Source organism: Xiphophorus hellerii, chromosome 10, assembly GCF_003331165.1.
Source record: "Xiphophorus hellerii strain 12219 chromosome 10, Xiphophorus_hellerii-4.1, whole genome shotgun sequence".
NCBI classification, from domain to species: domain Eukaryota; kingdom Metazoa; phylum Chordata; class Actinopteri; order Cyprinodontiformes; family Poeciliidae; genus Xiphophorus; species Xiphophorus hellerii.
The window spans coordinates 9,006,742-9,023,416 of record NC_045681.1 but is presented as its reverse complement, the minus strand read 5'-3'; the positions used below and the strand labels follow the sequence as shown (position 1 = coordinate 9,023,416).

At 39.4% G+C, this 16,675-nt stretch overlaps 1 protein-coding gene and 1 long non-coding RNA gene across 2 annotated transcripts; both read left to right on the top strand.

The window, feature by feature from the left end:
- Nucleotides 1-6,983: 6,983 nt before the first annotated feature.
- LOC116727025 (uncharacterized) lies at nucleotides 6,984-8,694 on the top strand. Its single transcript, XR_004340741.1, has 4 exons — nucleotides 6,984-7,086; nucleotides 7,903-8,041; nucleotides 8,124-8,207; nucleotides 8,520-8,694. It is a non-coding gene; the product is annotated as an uncharacterized LOC116727025 (long non-coding RNA).
- Nucleotides 8,695-10,758: 2,064 nt separating this feature from the next.
- LOC116727021 (girdin-like) lies at nucleotides 10,759-13,558 on the top strand. Its single transcript, XM_032574042.1, has 2 exons — nucleotides 10,759-12,974; nucleotides 13,336-13,558. The coding sequence occupies exon 1, from the start codon at nucleotides 11,271-11,273 to the stop codon at nucleotides 12,795-12,797; it is 1,527 nt and encodes a 508-aa protein (XP_032429933.1). The 5' UTR covers nucleotides 10,759-11,270; the 3' UTR covers nucleotides 12,798-12,974; nucleotides 13,336-13,558.
- Nucleotides 13,559-16,675: the final 3,117 nt, after the last annotated feature.

The following is a 16,675-nucleotide window of genomic DNA, read 5'->3' as shown; positions in this document are numbered from 1 at the left end:
GATTACTTCCTAATAGATGTGATGTTTGGAGCGAAATGTAAGTAAAAAATGCATGTCAGAAAACTTCTAGGCTACCAGCTATGTGTGTGTGTGTGTGTGTGTGTGGGGGTGGGTGTGTGTGTGTGTGTGTGAGGGGAGGGGAGGGGTAGGTGGTACCATGTAGCAGCTGGTCATCATTTACTTCAGACAGCAAACATGTCGCCTCGCATCAAATCACACTGATGGATGGATGGAGCAGCCTGAGGAACGATGAAGCTGACATGAAATCAGTCTCTGCAGCTCTGCACAGCATTGTAAAACCTCGGTTCTGCTCAATTTTGGATGCCTCATTAATCAGGCTCTCATATCTTCCCCATAAACAAACCCAATGAAATCCGCTGGAGAAACATGTTAATTTCAGGAACTATCTCGCATAAATACAGTAAAGTTCCGCTGTTCCTTTCATGTTCAAAAGAGAGTTGTTTGAGTTTTCCCCTGTTTCTCTCTTTATTTCAGGAGGTTTTGATCTTTATCGTAGATCTGCAAATACAGATCTACGATAAAGTTTGTCAATTACGTTTTTCTTGTATCTTGTTGATCAGTTTGAAAGAAAAATCCATCCATCTATCCTGCAGTTTATTTATCTCCTGGTATACTGGCAGGGAGATAAATATGAAAAATGTGTGTATGTGCGTCCTGAAATTTACACTAAACTGCTTTTCTGGGCTGCTCCACTCATTTCATCACTAATAAAAGAATTTTAAAAATGAGTGATTTATTGTTTTAAAGTCCTTTGTGCTTTGACAGGAATTATCCTTATCACATACAAACATTTCAAAGTTTTGTGGAATTCCAAACAGGAAAAGCATTGCAGCGTGGGAAGGACACAGTCCTTTCTGAGCGCTGACTGCTCCAACTATGGTAATGATTTAACTTCCTGTTCTCATGGAGTCCTTCAAAGACTCTCTGTAAGTCATTCAATCATTAGCCAATCATTTCCAGAAACTCACTCCGACACTTGGGGACTCCACAATAGTCCATCAGTCCAAGACAATGAAACAAAGAGCAGACTTTATGTAAGGGATGTGTCCTTGTATCTGCAAGGTAACTGACTCAAGGCGTTTTCATGGTAGAGCTGGAGCAAAATGCGCCCCCTTGTGGAGGACCTTTCAGCCTGCATGGTTTTAGAACTGTGGCGTCACGGTTTTTGACCCGAGTGAAGTTGGGGCCCCCCCACCTTCTTCAAATTAGACAAAATTGGTGTCAAACGTTTGTGTTACATTTGTGCAGCAAAAATTTTCATTTGTGCCGCTGTCATTTTAAAGATGTGAAGAAATGTTTCCAGAGGTCATGGAAGGACAACCAGCCACCCCGACCCCCACATTATTCAAATCAGACAACTCGACTACGTTTGTGCACTGTTTTTGCTGCACAAACCACCACAAACGTAGCCGAGTTGACCGACACCTATTTTATTTGATTTCATAAAAGTGTGTGTGTGGGGGGTGGGGGGTGGGGGTGGGGGTGGGTCTGGTTGACCTTTTGACCTTTACACTCTCATTAATATCTTCAAAGCCAAAGTGGCACAAACGAAAATTTTTGCTGCACAAACCAGGACAAACGTAACACAAACGTTTGACACCAATTTTTGTCTGATTTGAAGAAGGTGGGGGGGCAACTTCACTCAGGTATCTTATTGCCATGAGGGCCAAAGTCATTAAGTTGAAAGCATTTGGGGCAGCTAGAATATTATTTTTATATATATATATATATAATACTTTTAAAGCACATTTTTTTGTGTCTGTTTTTATATTTGTCTGCTCCGTCATAAACTGAACAATTTCATTTTTATTAAGCTTAGCAAAATAGTAGGATCTTTGTAGAAAACACATCTGTAAATTATTGTAGATACAGAACATAAAAACGGCCCACAGTTTGTAATTTTCTAATTGTTTTCTTATTTGAGAAGTAAGATTTGTTTTTGAGAAGTTTGTGGTTCAAAAACAAGATGAATGCAAATACTTAATAAATGGGACTCCATTTTTTGTACCTCAGATTTTTTTAAGATGTTATTTTAAGACTTTATTAAAGGTGTTCATCTGCATCAACCAACCAACACCTGCAGATCAGATTTGCTCCATTGTCGAACTGAGCTTCCCAGAAGCCTTTAGAGAGCCGCACATGGCCCCCAGGATGCACTTTGTTATAACCAATGTTCTGCATCATGCCATGCATTGTAAAATTGTTATAGCTGATGCAGCCTAAACTGCAACTATCTTAAGTGAGATTGTTTTAACTGTTGTGTAATTTTCTATGCATGCAATCTGATAAAACTTCAAAGCGCTGGGAAGGAGAAAATCTCATGAGTTTACAGAAAGGACTTGTTTTGCTGCCATTAAATGAGTCTCTCTACACAGCTTTGTATTTGGCCTCTGCTTTTTGGGATCAAATTCTTGAATCAGCTAAGGACAAATCTGTTTAGGATAAACATTTAAAATGGAGACTGATGTAATTCACTAGTGGATAGGAAACCGTTTTTTCCTACCAGTTGTGGATTTCTGTAACTCCTTTAGAGTTACCATGGGCCTCTTCTGATTGGTTGTCAATGTTTAAAGTATGGAATATTATTTTATAACCAAATTTTCTCAAAACCGATCCATAATTTTATCCATCGCCTGCCTGTTCCTTGGTCATCATGATACTGTTTGTTCACCAATGTTCTCTAACAAATATCTGAGGACGTCACATAAGAGCTGAGAGTAAATTACACACAGGTGGACTTAAATTTCTATTTGAAAATATGGAAAATCATGTATCACTTAAGATTACTTTATGTAATGATGATCTACTTCATATTTGTCCACCAAATTATTGGTGGACAAATAATTTGGTCCACCAATTATTTGTCCATAATAATTGTTAACTGCAAGCTAACATACTTAGCTTGCAGTTGTAATGTAACAAAATACTGTATTTTTCTGACTATAATCCGCTACTTTTTTCCCACCATGCAGCTTTGAACCATGCGGCTTGTAGTCCGGTGCGGCTTTTCTGTTGATTTTTTCTTCAACCAGTAGGGGGCTCTTTAGCAGGAAGTGAATCATTAGAAGTCAAAATTGGAAATCAAAGAAGAAAGCGCTAGTTTTCATTTAAAACAAGCACATGCAGGCATGACTGAGAAATGTTTTCAAACTCTTCAACCCCCCTCTTCATGGAAACCACACGAAGAAGTTCATATGATGCAACTTTTAAGTTCTGGCAGTACAGATCGATATCGGTGGAGATCTCAGCGGCTTATAGCCCGGTGCAGCTTATATATGTACGTTGCCAGTTTAAAAAAAAACAAAAAAAAAACAACTTTGTAGGCGCGGCTTATCGTGAGGTGCGCTCTATAGTCCGGAAAAACTGTATATTTAAAACAAAATTATAAAATTTAAGCACTTTTTTTTAGGCCAAGTAATATATATGCTGAAAATAGAAAATACACAACAGACAAAATTACACAAAATTGATAAAAATTGCTGTCAACATTTGGGATGAAACTGATTAATGAAATGGGATTTAATAACAGAAACTCCACAAAGAAGGCATGATCATACGAAGCTGATCTCTCTGGTGCTGTATTACAATTTTGGGATTTTAGTGATGAAGAATATTGTTTCTTAATTGTGAGGCTTATTGTTGTTTTGTGATTGTTTCTGGTGCTTTATCAAATAAGAAGATGTGTGATTAATTACAACAATTGCATGAATGTTTTTTGAGGGATGTTTTCTACATTCAGGATTCTAACCTGGTAAATGCAACTTTGTGTTATAGCTGTAATTCTGTTTGTTTGCTACAAAGTAAAAAAAAAAAAAACTGACAAACTACCTCCAGGAGAAGTGATTTAATTTATTCATTTAAAATGTTTTGGGTTTTTTTGCCAAAGGTTGTGGTCTCCTCTCAGGCGACTGAGCCTGGCTTAAGCTCTGAGAAAATCAGAAAAAGAACACTGAGGAGATTGAAGCATATGAAGATCTGCAGAACAAAGAAAATCCATGGATCCCCGGAGCAAATTCAGATGGAGACTGCTGCGTTCAGGCTGGAGGCCTCAAGTCTTTTCCAGACGGTGGAGTCGGACCAGGTTTCCTGCAGATTCTCAGGAGCCAAATGCTGGAGAAAGAGTTTAAGCTAAAATCCCATGTTTTCTGAAGAAAATACATGTATTGCAAAGTTTCTATAATATCAAATCTCATAAATATGATGCAACACATCCAACATCTGGTCATTAGACTGGATTAGAACCCTACTTTTTCTTGACACTATGCAAAGTAAGCAAGATCATAAAGAAAAGTCACAAGGAATCCATAACAAGCCGTTTATTTCAAGACTTTTGGTCACATTTTTAGTAACTGTGAAGGTGCCTGTATGTTAGATGGCAACAATTTAGGTAACAACACATTTGTTGTTGTCAGGCATGTCTGGGAAAAATAATTTGCCATCCTACCATCACAAATGTAAACTTGTGGAGTTTGATAGGATTTTAACAGGAACCATTTCCTTTGGTTAAATCAGATTAAAGTTTAGCATTTCAGGAACAAACCCTCCAAACTGGGTCTGATGTGATAGAAAAGATGAAAAACTGGAAAACCCCTCATGATAAATACAGTAGAGGATCTGTTATGCTGTGGGCCTGTTTCTCTTCCATTGGAACCTTGTTATGAAATTTTTTTATATTCTTGTGTTGTTTGAAACTGCCAGAATGTGCTTGTGGTTTCATATTTCTGTCTGATTATGTCACTCCATACATAAATTACTATTGCTCTAAGTTGAGTAACTTAGAGCAGTACATTTTACTTCTGCCTGACAAAAATAAGCTGAAGTAATACTGCTCTTAGTTGTGTACAATTTCTTTTTCTCCTAAATGGTTCACCAGACAAAGACAACCAGCAAGATTTCAAATGAACAACTTCTTTAGTTTAGCTTGTGTGATTCTACAATGCAAATGTATTAAAAGGAGTCCTGCCTTTTGATCAGATACGTCTGTTTAAATGTAATCAAGCCACTTCTCATTTTCTTACAGCTGAATGATAGACGCACAGAGCAGCTCAGAGAGACAGTGAGCTGCTGTCGACGGAGGAGCGTCTAAAGCCTTTCTGTTATTTCAGTTCAAGGCAACATAGAGCTAATTGTTTCACGATGTGTTCTTTCTGCAGCACCAAATGTTGGTTCGTTTTCTTCAACGGCATCTTCTTGGTGAGTACTGCCAACCATTTTACTTTTCAAGAATAGCGTTAGGAGATGCACTGGTCAAATTTATTAACATACAAAGTAATCATAAAAAGATATGAGTTAGCAGGGAGAAACAAAAACCTGCATTTTTAAGTGACAAGCATGTCATATTTTACAGGAAAAATTATGAGAATGCACCACATGTCTAGTGAATACAGCACTGGAAGCAGAGATCTTGACATCGACTTGTCTGAGGAAGTTCTTAAAAAGATGAAAACGCTAGGATTAAGTTGAAAAGAAGAGCTCTTCTGTCATTTCTCATAAAAAATTAAAATATTATTCCAGGTCTTGTGGTTTTCTATAAATGAACAAAGTGTGGGGGACAAAATTCTGAAATTATTTGTTATTTGTTCTCTTCACAGTCAGTTAAACTCACAGGACAGACCAAGCTTAATTAAAAAGTCCCAAATGAGTAACTTGAAGACAGAGTGTAAACTTGTGACCCTTTTTGATTTCAGTGTAACTTTGTACAATTTAACAGATAAGTTATCTATTTATCTGGGCTCTTTTTCACTTGATCTGTGTGATTCTGGGAAACTTCTTCCATGTCTTTCTATGAACACCATAGCGTATGGAAACAGATCTAATTTAAATAATCTGCTTCATAAATTGAGAAAACTTTGGATTAGTCATAGTTTTAACACAAATGCCATATTTTGGCATAAGGAATAATTATATAATGTGACAAAAACCTCAGTCAAAGAGTTATTTTAGTTATTTTCATTCTTGGAGCTATAGGAAATGTTACAGTCTAAAAAAATGTTTTTTTTAATTAAAAAAATTAAAATCAAGTCATGTTTTTATTGGCTGCCTAACATCACTTCTGATTGTCTAATCAGGCAGCCATGACTTCTTCACCCCTCAGAAGAACATTTTTGCGTTTATTTTTGCTTAATTTATTAATAAAGTAGTTCTTAATGAGAATGACAATAAATTTAATTTCTTATTTTTATCTTCCACTTATCCTGAGATTATTGTTGATTCTAGATCTACAATATACATCCTAAAAGAATATGCAGAAATCTCCAGATTCTTTTGTTTTTTCAGATTACGCAATAAGACGGTAAAATAATTTATTTTTCGGATTGAAATTTGATAGATTAAGAAATTGACTACTAGATCAAGAGTATTAGCTCCGCTTAATATTGCAACAGCAGTATTCTTAGGTGTTTCGTTTTTGTCCTTCAGGCATCTGGGGTCGCCCTCATCACGATTGGAGCGCTCCAGTACTCGACCTACTTGCAGATCGGCACTTTTGCAGGGAGCAGCTTGTCCAAAATCGCCGTCGTCCTCATTGCCGTGGGCACCATCATCACCCTTGTGTCCCTTTTGGGACATTGTGGGGCATTCCTGAATAATTCTCCAATGGTGCGGTGTATGTAACAAATATTCCAAAATAGTTTTAAAACTCTCTTCGTTAAATGTGACTCGAGTTTATCTAAAAAGACGATTAATTTTTCTCTGTTTCTTGGTGGATTAGTTCATCTGCATCCTGATAATCATCGTCCTTTTGGAGATATTTACAGGAGCTGCTTTTTATATATTTTGCAGCAGGGTGAGGCACTTTAATACTTCCTTCAGGAAATTATTTTTACATCAAAGTAAAAAAAACTGAAGGATGGATCTGAAGATATCTTTAATATCATTATATAAAATACATAATAACACCTTAAATTAAACTAAGTGCTTGTGCCATCATGGGCTTATGCTGATCTCTGATTTTTTCTGCAGACTGCCCTTCTGCAGATGAACAGCGGGATCAACACCCAAGTTCGGACCGCGGTCTACGAATACAGCCCAAAGGACAGACACGCCATCAACAGGATTCAGGAAAAGGTGATAAACAACACTGGGAGAAACAGAATAGAAATTACCTTTATTGTCCCTCACTGAGGGACCAGCAGCAAAGTGAAAGACAAACAAATGCATGCAGATTCATCCTCCCACTACTTCCTGTCGTCTTCTTTCTTGTTTTCACCAGTAGTAAAATTCGGCTGTTGATCACATGACTCGAGTGAAGCGGAAAAAGTGTTTCCATTGCAGTTTTGCAAAATACAATTACTGAGATGCGGTCGAAAAACCACCTCATCCCAGAGCAAAAACTTTGTATCAAAAACAAGTTTGTTTTGGGGTTTTTTTTTTTCAAAATTTGTGTTTTTGCTATTTAAATTTGTGCATTTCAATGGTTAATGGAAGCGCAGCAACTGAAGGAGCTCTTCAGTTCAGTAACAGCTTTATGCCTGGGGAGGGGGACATTGTCCAACAGTGATGTTATCTGAGCAAGACTCCTTCTGTCTCCTTCCACATTCACTGGGTCACAGGGGCATTTTAGCACAGAGCTGGTCTTCCTGAGGAGCTATAACTGCTTCCTGTCAACTGTAGAGAGGAAGCAATATCATTTTGTTCAATATCAGGCGTGTGGGTATGTACAATTTTGAAAGGATTAGAATAAATTTAAACTTGTGCATCCATTTTTTGTTCAAATGTATTTTTAAATCCCCATAATTGTAATGAAGTTATTTATACCAATTGAGTGCATATAGACTGTTTATTTCTTTTTTTTCCTTTTTCAAAACTGACAAAATGTAATTTAGGCATTTAGGATGTTACTTCTAACTTTTAACCTTTTTTCTACTCTAACTTTTGCTGCAGTTCAGATGCTGCGGCGCCGACACTTACACCGACTGGTCCAGAAGTGTCGGGCTGGGGAAACCATGAAGCCGTGCCAGATTCCTGCTGCCCGGAGAAGAGAGAAGGCTGTGGACATGACAAGGAAAAAGCTCACAGAAAGGTCTGCTCTACTGAGATATTTCAGCTGAAGAGTCTAACCACATTTCTGAGGATAAACAGTTAAACTCTGTCTTCTTCCTCAGGGATGTATCTCAGCTATAAAGTTCTTTCTGTTGAAGAATCTGGTGTGGGTCGGCGGTGTTTGCATTGCTCTTGGAATCACAGAGGTAAACTGCTTATAAAGTTTTAATAAGATGTCAGAAGCCTTAAATTATGTAAAAATGTATTCATTAAAAGCCAGAATGTGAATCAAAGGCAGGCTTTAGATCTTCTCTTGGGAAAATACACGACAGAAGCACATGTTTAGCCACTGCATTTATGGAGCAAATGTAAATTTTACCTGGTAGGATTCTGCAAGACTCCATTCTTACTCAAGCAAATTAAAAGTCAGTTATATTATTTTAAAAGCTAAAGCAACTCTTTAGGTATGCTACATTATTTCATTCCCAGCGTCTAACTCCATCTTTTACCCTTTGCAGGTGTTTGGCGTGGTAGTCGGAGTGTGCCTCTGCCTGGACATTAAACGCAAAAATTATGAGAATGTCGACTAATTCATCATCACAACCATCTTTACATGTCAACAAACAAACTAACAAACTTGTTTGATCATAATATACATTTTTGTTTTATGTGATTATATGCTCAAAAACATTCTCCTTACTTAAATCTCTAGGTTTAAGCTCAATAAAGAGCCTAAAAAAAATTTCGATCCATATTCTGTTAATTTTAAACTGTTTACCTGTTAGTTCTTTCTAAGAACAGAGCTCAAATCAATAGGTTGTAGGTTAAAGGTTTTTGGCTCTTTGAATTAATCCATTCATATGATGAATTAGCCTACTTAGCAAAACAAAGTCAGAGATGATGGGAGATGTCCGAGTTAAATGCAGAGCAATATTGGAAGACATTGTTTTCAAATCTTAAAAAAAAAAGAAGAACAATTTGAAATTTGGCCAAAGGTTCACCGCTTAGGATGCTTCTAACCAGCAGAAACAGGGAGGCTGGGCACAGATGATGTAGCTAAATAAAGGACAATACGGGAAGAAAACTTGTTAAAAGCAACACAAGACTTAACCCTCCTGTTGTGTTCGTTTCTAGGGTGTTTGTGGGTCAATTTGACCCGGGGAGTGTTTAATCATGCAATAGTGTCAGAAACCAAAAAATTCCTCCAAAACATTTTTGTATCTGATTATTAACTCCAATACTAACCATTTCAATCAATATGTGTGCAATTATGTTTTTTTTATTTCTCACAAATTAAGGATCAATGACGACAACCTACTCATTTACTCATTTGGACATAAAAAATGGAATTTACATTTTTTTATGTCCACTAAAAATCAACGTAGGCACAAAAAAACTATAATTTCCTTGAATTTCCTGTGCAGACAGTGTTTTTATGGAGACACTTAAAAAAAGAATTAAACAAAAACAGAGCAATATTTCATCATTTAATAATGTGAGCCAAAGAGCCACTTGTGTCTCCAGAGATTCAGGTTGCAGATCCCTGATTTAGTAGATGGAAAGTGGGATCCTATCTCCATACAGCAGTTAAAAGTGTAGTACCATAATTTTTAATTCATTAAATTAATTTTTATTAAAAATAATTTTAATGTATTTTCAATAATACCTTAAAAAGAAAATTGTGAAGAAAAAAAAATCTACCACTGAATATTTTAAAAAGACATTTATTTAGTATAATTTCTTTAGAATCCCTCTTAGCCCCGTCTAGAACCGGCCCTGGCCTGCAGGTCTGGTGCATTTTGGCTTAGCATGTTTTTTCTTCATTGTCAGATTATCCAAACTGGTAAACCACATTAATAAAATATTAGTGAAATAATACATTAAATGACCACTGGGCAATTATTCATAAAATATATCAACATTTTTGAATAAAACACACAAAAAGTAATGATATGTAGGAAATATTTATGTATTTACTGTTAATCTATTCGTATGATTTGTTCTTTAAATGGCCATTTATTTTGGCTAATGCTATTATTTATTAAATATCATCCAAACTCAACATCCTAAGCAAAGAATCAAACCACAATAGTGAACTAAAATCGCAATAAGAAACTTAATCAATCATAACTAAATGTTCTGTACCATGTCAGCATCAGGAGATGATTGAGGATGAAGAGAGGCTGATTTCTGGTTCTTAAGGTTCTGATGGGTCTGCGGTTCCTCTCCTGATCCATTCTGTCTGACATACAGCAGCACACTGCGACACGACGGACACTTTTCTCTTTTTTTTGTCTTTCTTTGTGCACAGTATCCGTCCGAACTGAAATTGTTCAGCTTATAATGGCGTCTTTTTTCTCACGTCTGTATTTTTAAAAGCGTTTTTGCTTCTTAGGACATGGAATCGGGTCGAGGACGTTTTAATAAGACGCGGGTTGATAGCAGCTCACCGCGGCTGCGTAGTGTCCGTCTCTAGGCAACCGTGACGTTCAGCGTCGGTCCGTAGCGTTCAGGGGTCCTTTAGTTCCCACCACGACAATTTAGCTGACCTTAATATTTCCTGTGTTTTATTTTGGTCATTATTGTTAAACTTAGTGTTGATGTGTGTATGATAGGCGTTTCTATCGGACAGTTATGTATCGGTTCAATACGGGACGCACATTTAACGGCCAAATATGGGACGACTCCGTATTTTACGGGAAGGGTGGCAACCTGATTCATACAGTTTTAGGGGTAGGCCTAGGTACGCCACTTTCAACCAGTTAGCCCGTTTCCTCTTTTTCTGTTTTCGGGCAGAATGTTTCCTTTTGACCGTTGGTCCTCGCACCCTGCTGTGCCAGTCCATTGTCCTCAAGAACCGCTGTCTCCCAAGTGCGGATTTCAGTCTTGGTGATATGTTACCAGCTGAACTGTCTCCAATAGCCATCAGCTAAGCCGAGCTGCATTCAGCCATAACGTTTGTTTTTATTCAAACTTGAGCAGTTTTCTAGTTGTTCTGCTGAGGTAGTGACATCCGTTTGTGACGTCATGCACATTGACGTCACAAAGAGTGACGCTCTCTTTGTGGAGTTAGGCTGTTCAGCTTATAGTGCTGAACATTATAAGCATCGCATCATAACCGTTGAAGAAGAACGAGAGCGAGCAAGCAAAAGGATTGTCTCCTATCAAGAGATTGAAAACGAAGGATTTTCCAGATAAAACGGCAAATCCTAACAAACAAAAGAAAACATTAAGCAGTTTTTGGATTGTCCAGATAAAAAGTATCAACAATGAATCAGAGCAATAAGGCATCGACTTCTGATTCTGGGAATGAAAAACTAGCTAGAGAGACACAGAAGCTCCATGATCTATTGAAAGAAGTCAACTTGATTTCAGCTGAAAGACAGTCGCTGATTAAAGCCAACGAGGACTTGAAGATTCAAGTAATAAACTTAGAAAAAGCTGCACTTGTAAAAGACCAACTGCTTTTGGAGAAAGACGAGGAATTAAAAAAACTGTTCGACAGAGACAGAATTTTAAAAGAGGATAACATACTAAAGCAGGAAAACACCTCCCTGGGGCAAAGAAACACAGAGTTGGAGCAGAAAAACACCGATATGAAGCAACAAAAAGTATCAACAATGACTCAGACCAATATAGCGTCATTTTCTGATTCTAGGAGTGAAAAAATACAACAGAGTTTAGCTAGAGAGACACAGAAGCTCCATGGCATCTTGAAAGAAGTCAAAATGATGTCCATTGAGAGACGGTGTCTGATTAACACAAATGAGGACCTGAAGGTTCAAGTCATGAGCATTGAAAAAGCTGCACTGGATATACACAAGCTGCTTCAAGAGAAAGAAGAGGGATTAAAACAACTGTTCAATGTAAACAGAACTTTAAAGGCAAATAACACCACATTAAAGCAGATCAACACTGCCTTGGGTCAAAGAAACACCACCCTGGAGCAGGAAAATACAGTCTTAGACCAGAAAATTACCATCCTGGAGCAGAAAAACACTGCCCTGAAGCTGAAAAGCAGCGCTCTGGAGCAGAAAAGCAATGTACTGGAAAAAGAAAAGACTGCCTTGGAGCAGGAAAACACCGTCTTGGACCAGAGAATCAGCACCCTGAAAGAGGAAAACACCACCCTGGAGCAAGAAAGTAACATCATAGGAGAGGACAACATCACTCTGCTGCAGATTGTCCTTTCTTTGGAGGAGATAAATCGTGTCTTGCAGCGGAGAAACCAAGACTTGGATGAAGAGAACAACGAGCTGCAGGAGCAGAACACCTACCTGAATCTGAGAAGAAGGACCCTGGAGCATGAAAAATCCGTCCTGATGCTCTCAATCACTTCTCTGGAGGTGAAAAACACCACCCTGGAGCAGAGGAGCACAAACTTAGAGCAGGAAACAAATACCCTAACAATGGAAAACATCACCCTGAGGCACAAACACACCGCCTTGGAGGAGGAAAAAAGCGCCCTTAAGCAGGAAAACACTGCCCTTAAGCAGGAAAACACTGCCCTTAAGCAGGAAAACACTGCCCTTAAGCAGGAAAACACCGCCCTTAAGCAGGAAAACACTGCCCTTAAGCAGGAAAACACCGCCCTAAAGCTGGAAAACGCCGACCTGCAGCCTGAAGTGGAACAGCAGAACCAGCAACCATCTGAAGAGGAGAGCCACGAAGGCAGCCAGTCAGATTCAGACCAGCCACAGAGGCAGCCGTCGGTATTCAGACGTGTGATGAATACGCTTCAGTGCCTGAGAGTGCCAAAGAGAGTGCCAAAGAGGCACTCTCAGGCACTGGCTTGAAAGATGGCACTTCTAAATAAAGAAGTGTCATGAGGGCTCCAAGCTTCATGCTTGATTATATTTGGCAGAAAAGCTTGAGGACAACAGGACTTTTTCGGTCAGGGGAGCTTGACACTTGGGGGCCGTTGGCAGAAGAGCTTAACGCTTGAAAGTTGTTGGCAGGGGAGGCAGGGCTTCGTAGCGAGTCTTGTTGGTTTCCAGGCTGACCTTCAGGGCTTCATAGCAAGTCCCGTTGGTCTCTGGGCTGACCTCCAGGGCTTCCTAGCGAGGCACGTTGGTCTCCGGGCTGACCTCCAGGGCTTCATAGAGAGGCCCGTTGGTCTCCTGGCTGACCTCCAGGGCTTCCTAGCGAGGCCCGTTGGTCTCCGGGCTGACCTCCAGGGCTTCCTAGCGAGGCCTGTTGGTCTCCGGGCTGACTTCCAGGGCTTCCTAGCGAGTCTTGTTGGTCTCCGGGCTGACTTCCAGGGCTTCCTAGTGAGTCTTGTTGGTTTCCGGGCTGATCTCCAGGGCTTCATAGCGAGGCCCGTTGGTCTCCAAGCTGACCTCCAGGGCTTCCTAGCGAGGCACGTTGGTCTCCAAGCTGACCTCCAGGGCTTCCTAGAGAGGCACGTTGGTCTCCTGGCTGACCTCCAGGGCTTCCTAGAGAGGCACGTTGGTCTCCAAGCTGACCTCCAGGGCTTCCTAGCGAGGCCCGTTGGTCTCCTGGCTGACCTCCAGGGCTTCCTAGCGAGGCCCGTTGGTCTCCGGGCTGACCTCCAGGGCTTCCTAGCGAGGCCCGTTGGTCTCCGGGCTGACCTCCAGGGCTTCCTAGCGAGGCCCGTTGGTCTCCGGGCTGACCTCCAGGGCTTCCTAGCGAGGCCCGTTGGTCTCCGGGCTGACCTCCAGGGCTTCCTAGCGAGGCCCGTTGGTCTCCGGGCTGACCTCCAGGGCTTCCTAGCGAGGCCCATTGGTCTCTGGGCTGACCTCCAGGGCTTCCTAGCGAGTCCTGTTGGTACCAAGGTACTTGCTCCGCCAAGGTTTCTACTCTGCCGCCAGTGTCCTCCAAGGCTGCTGTTCCGCTGGCATCCTCCTCAGATCCTTTTGGTGTTCCTTAGTTGTTTCCATGTATTTCTGCCTTGCTTTTCCACATCTGTATTCTGTGTGACATGTCCCTGAGGTGGTTCCATCAGGAGTGTGTGGGAAGCCCAATTTAAAAAAACTTATCAGTGCTTTGCGTGTTTGCCTTAGGTTCCTGAGTTTGTTGTGGTGTGCTAGTTTATGTATGGTGTATAATGGTTAATAAGTTACATTTTGAAAACTATGTTTGATATTTATCCTTACAGGACTTTAATATAAGGTAGCTATGGAAAGATAGTTTAAATCCCAAGGCCCCTTACCTTTGTGAAATGAAGAGCAAATGTTTCCAAAGCAAAGTTAAAGAGTTGCTGGTAAACTGATATATTCCCATGTTATAGAGTGGGAGCAGATTATATCAGGTGGCTAAAATATTTGGTTCCCCTCCTTTCACTTTGGCAAATAATTTCAGGCAACTGAAATATCCATTCTCTAAACATAATTATAGAACATAAGGTAAAGGATTCATATGTTAAGGTAAAAGGCTAGAACAACACTGTTTGAGTTACTGATGGTATTTTATTTGTATATTTTGTAGTTCTTACAGTGTGTTCACATACAAACGCTGTTGAATAAAGGACTGTGAACCATCAGTTTGAGAGACCATCCTTTCAACCGGGACGCTATATTGATCATTTCATACACAAACAGCTGTTAAGTACATAAAATGCTGACTAGAAAAAGCATTCCCCACATCGTTTTTGCGCCCGCTCTAGTGCAGCGCCCCTATGCGTTGCATACAGTGCATACCCAGTTTTTGCGCCACTGATTATGTTCCTGTGTTGGAGGCCATTGGCTGTAGATCTGAAGATACAGGAAATATAACAAATCGCCATTGGTGGCGCTGTTGCTGTGCACAAGAGATGTGAGCTGGCCCTGTAAAGAAGAAGACAAGGTTCCCTGTTGGAAAATAAGCGTTGCCATGTGCTACTTCCAGTTATCTGCTTGAATATTATTTTTATTTGACCTAGTGTATCATACACAACAAGATCAACTTAAAACCCCCTGAGATTATGATTATGTACAACTGATGCAGACCAGGAAGCTGAGATATTCTTTCAGGATATCGCAGATGAATGGCTCATAATTTAGGCGCAAGATCAAAGGATAAGTATGTGCTACAATGGTCCAATCAAAGTCCAAACCTAAATCTGAATATGTCCAAAGATTTTAAAACTGGCATAGCCTACTTTATGAAAATGATTATTTGGGACAAGGTATATTATTGTCACACAAAAATAATGCACACATAACAAAGCACTCAATTCTTGATAAAAACATGGACTATGTGTAAAAAGCATTTCTTTTCTGAACTGTACATTAAGAACACACTGAAAGACAACATTTACTTAGGCTAACAATTCGTCTAGCGTAGAGCAGGTCAACTTCAACGGCCCTCCCCCCACACACACCTTCTTCAAATTAGACAAAATTGGTGTCAAACGTTTGTGTTACATTTGTGCAGCAAAAATTATCATTTGTGCCGCTGTCATTTTGAAGATGTGAAGAAATGTTTCCAGAGGTCATGGAAGGACAACCAGCCACCCCCACATTATTCAAATCAGACAACTCGACTACGTTTGTGCACTGTTTTTGCTGCACAAACCACCACAAACGTAGCCGAGTTGCCCGACACCTATTTTATTTGATTTCATAAAAGTGTGTGTGTGTGGGGGGGGGGGGTCTGGTTGACCTTTTGACCTTTACACTCTCATTAATATCTTCAAAGCCAAAGTGGCACAAACGAAAATTTTTGCTGCACAAACCAGGACAAACGTAACACAAACGTTTGACACCAATTTCTGTCTGATTTGAAGAAGGTGGGGGGGCAACGTCACTCAGGTATCTTATTGCCATGAGGGCCAAAGTCATTAAGTTGAAAGCATTTGGGGCAGCTAGAATATTATTTATATATATATATATATATAATACTTTTAAAGCACATTTTTTTGTGTCTGTTTTTATATTTGTCTGCTCCGTCATAAACTGAACAATTTCATTTTTATTAAGCTTAGCAAAATAGTAGGATCTTTGTAGAAAACACATCTGTAAATTATTGTAGATACAGAACATAAAAACGGCCCACAGTTTGTAATTTTCTAATTTTTTTCTTATTTGAGAAGTAAGATTTGTTTTTGAGAAGTTTGTGGTTCAAAAATAAGATGAATGCAAATACTTAATAAATGGGACTCTATTTTTTGTACCTCAGATTTTTGCGTTCAGGCTGGAGGCCTCAAGTCTTTTCCAGACGGTGGAGTCGGACCAGGTTTCCTGCAGATTCTCAGGAGCCAAATGCTGGAGAAAGAGTTTAAGCTAAAATCCCATGTTTTCTGAAGAAAATACATGTATTGCAAAGTTTCTATAATATCAAATCTCATAAATATGATGCAACACATCCAACATCTGGTCATTACACTGGATTAGAATCCTACTTTTTCTTGACACTATGCAAAGTAAGCAAGATCATAAAGAAAAGTCACAAGGAATCCATAACAAGCTGTTTATTTCAAGACTTTTGGTCACATTTTTAATAACTGTGAAGGTGCCTGTATGTTAGATGGCAACAATTTATGTAACAACACATTTGTTGTTGTCAGGCATGTCTGGGAAAAATAATTTGCCATCCTACCATCACAAATGTAAACTTGTGGAGATAGGATTTTAACAGGAACCATTTCCTTTGGTTAAATCAGATTAAAGTTTAGCATTTCAGGAACAAACCCTCCAAACTGGGTCTGATGTGATAGAAAAGATGAAAAACCCCT

Excerpts from the sequence above, each read along its gene's own strand:
- LOC116727021 (XM_032574042.1), top strand. The coding sequence starts at position 11,271 with ATGAATCAGAGCAATAAGGCATCGACTTCTGATTCTGGGAATGAAAAA.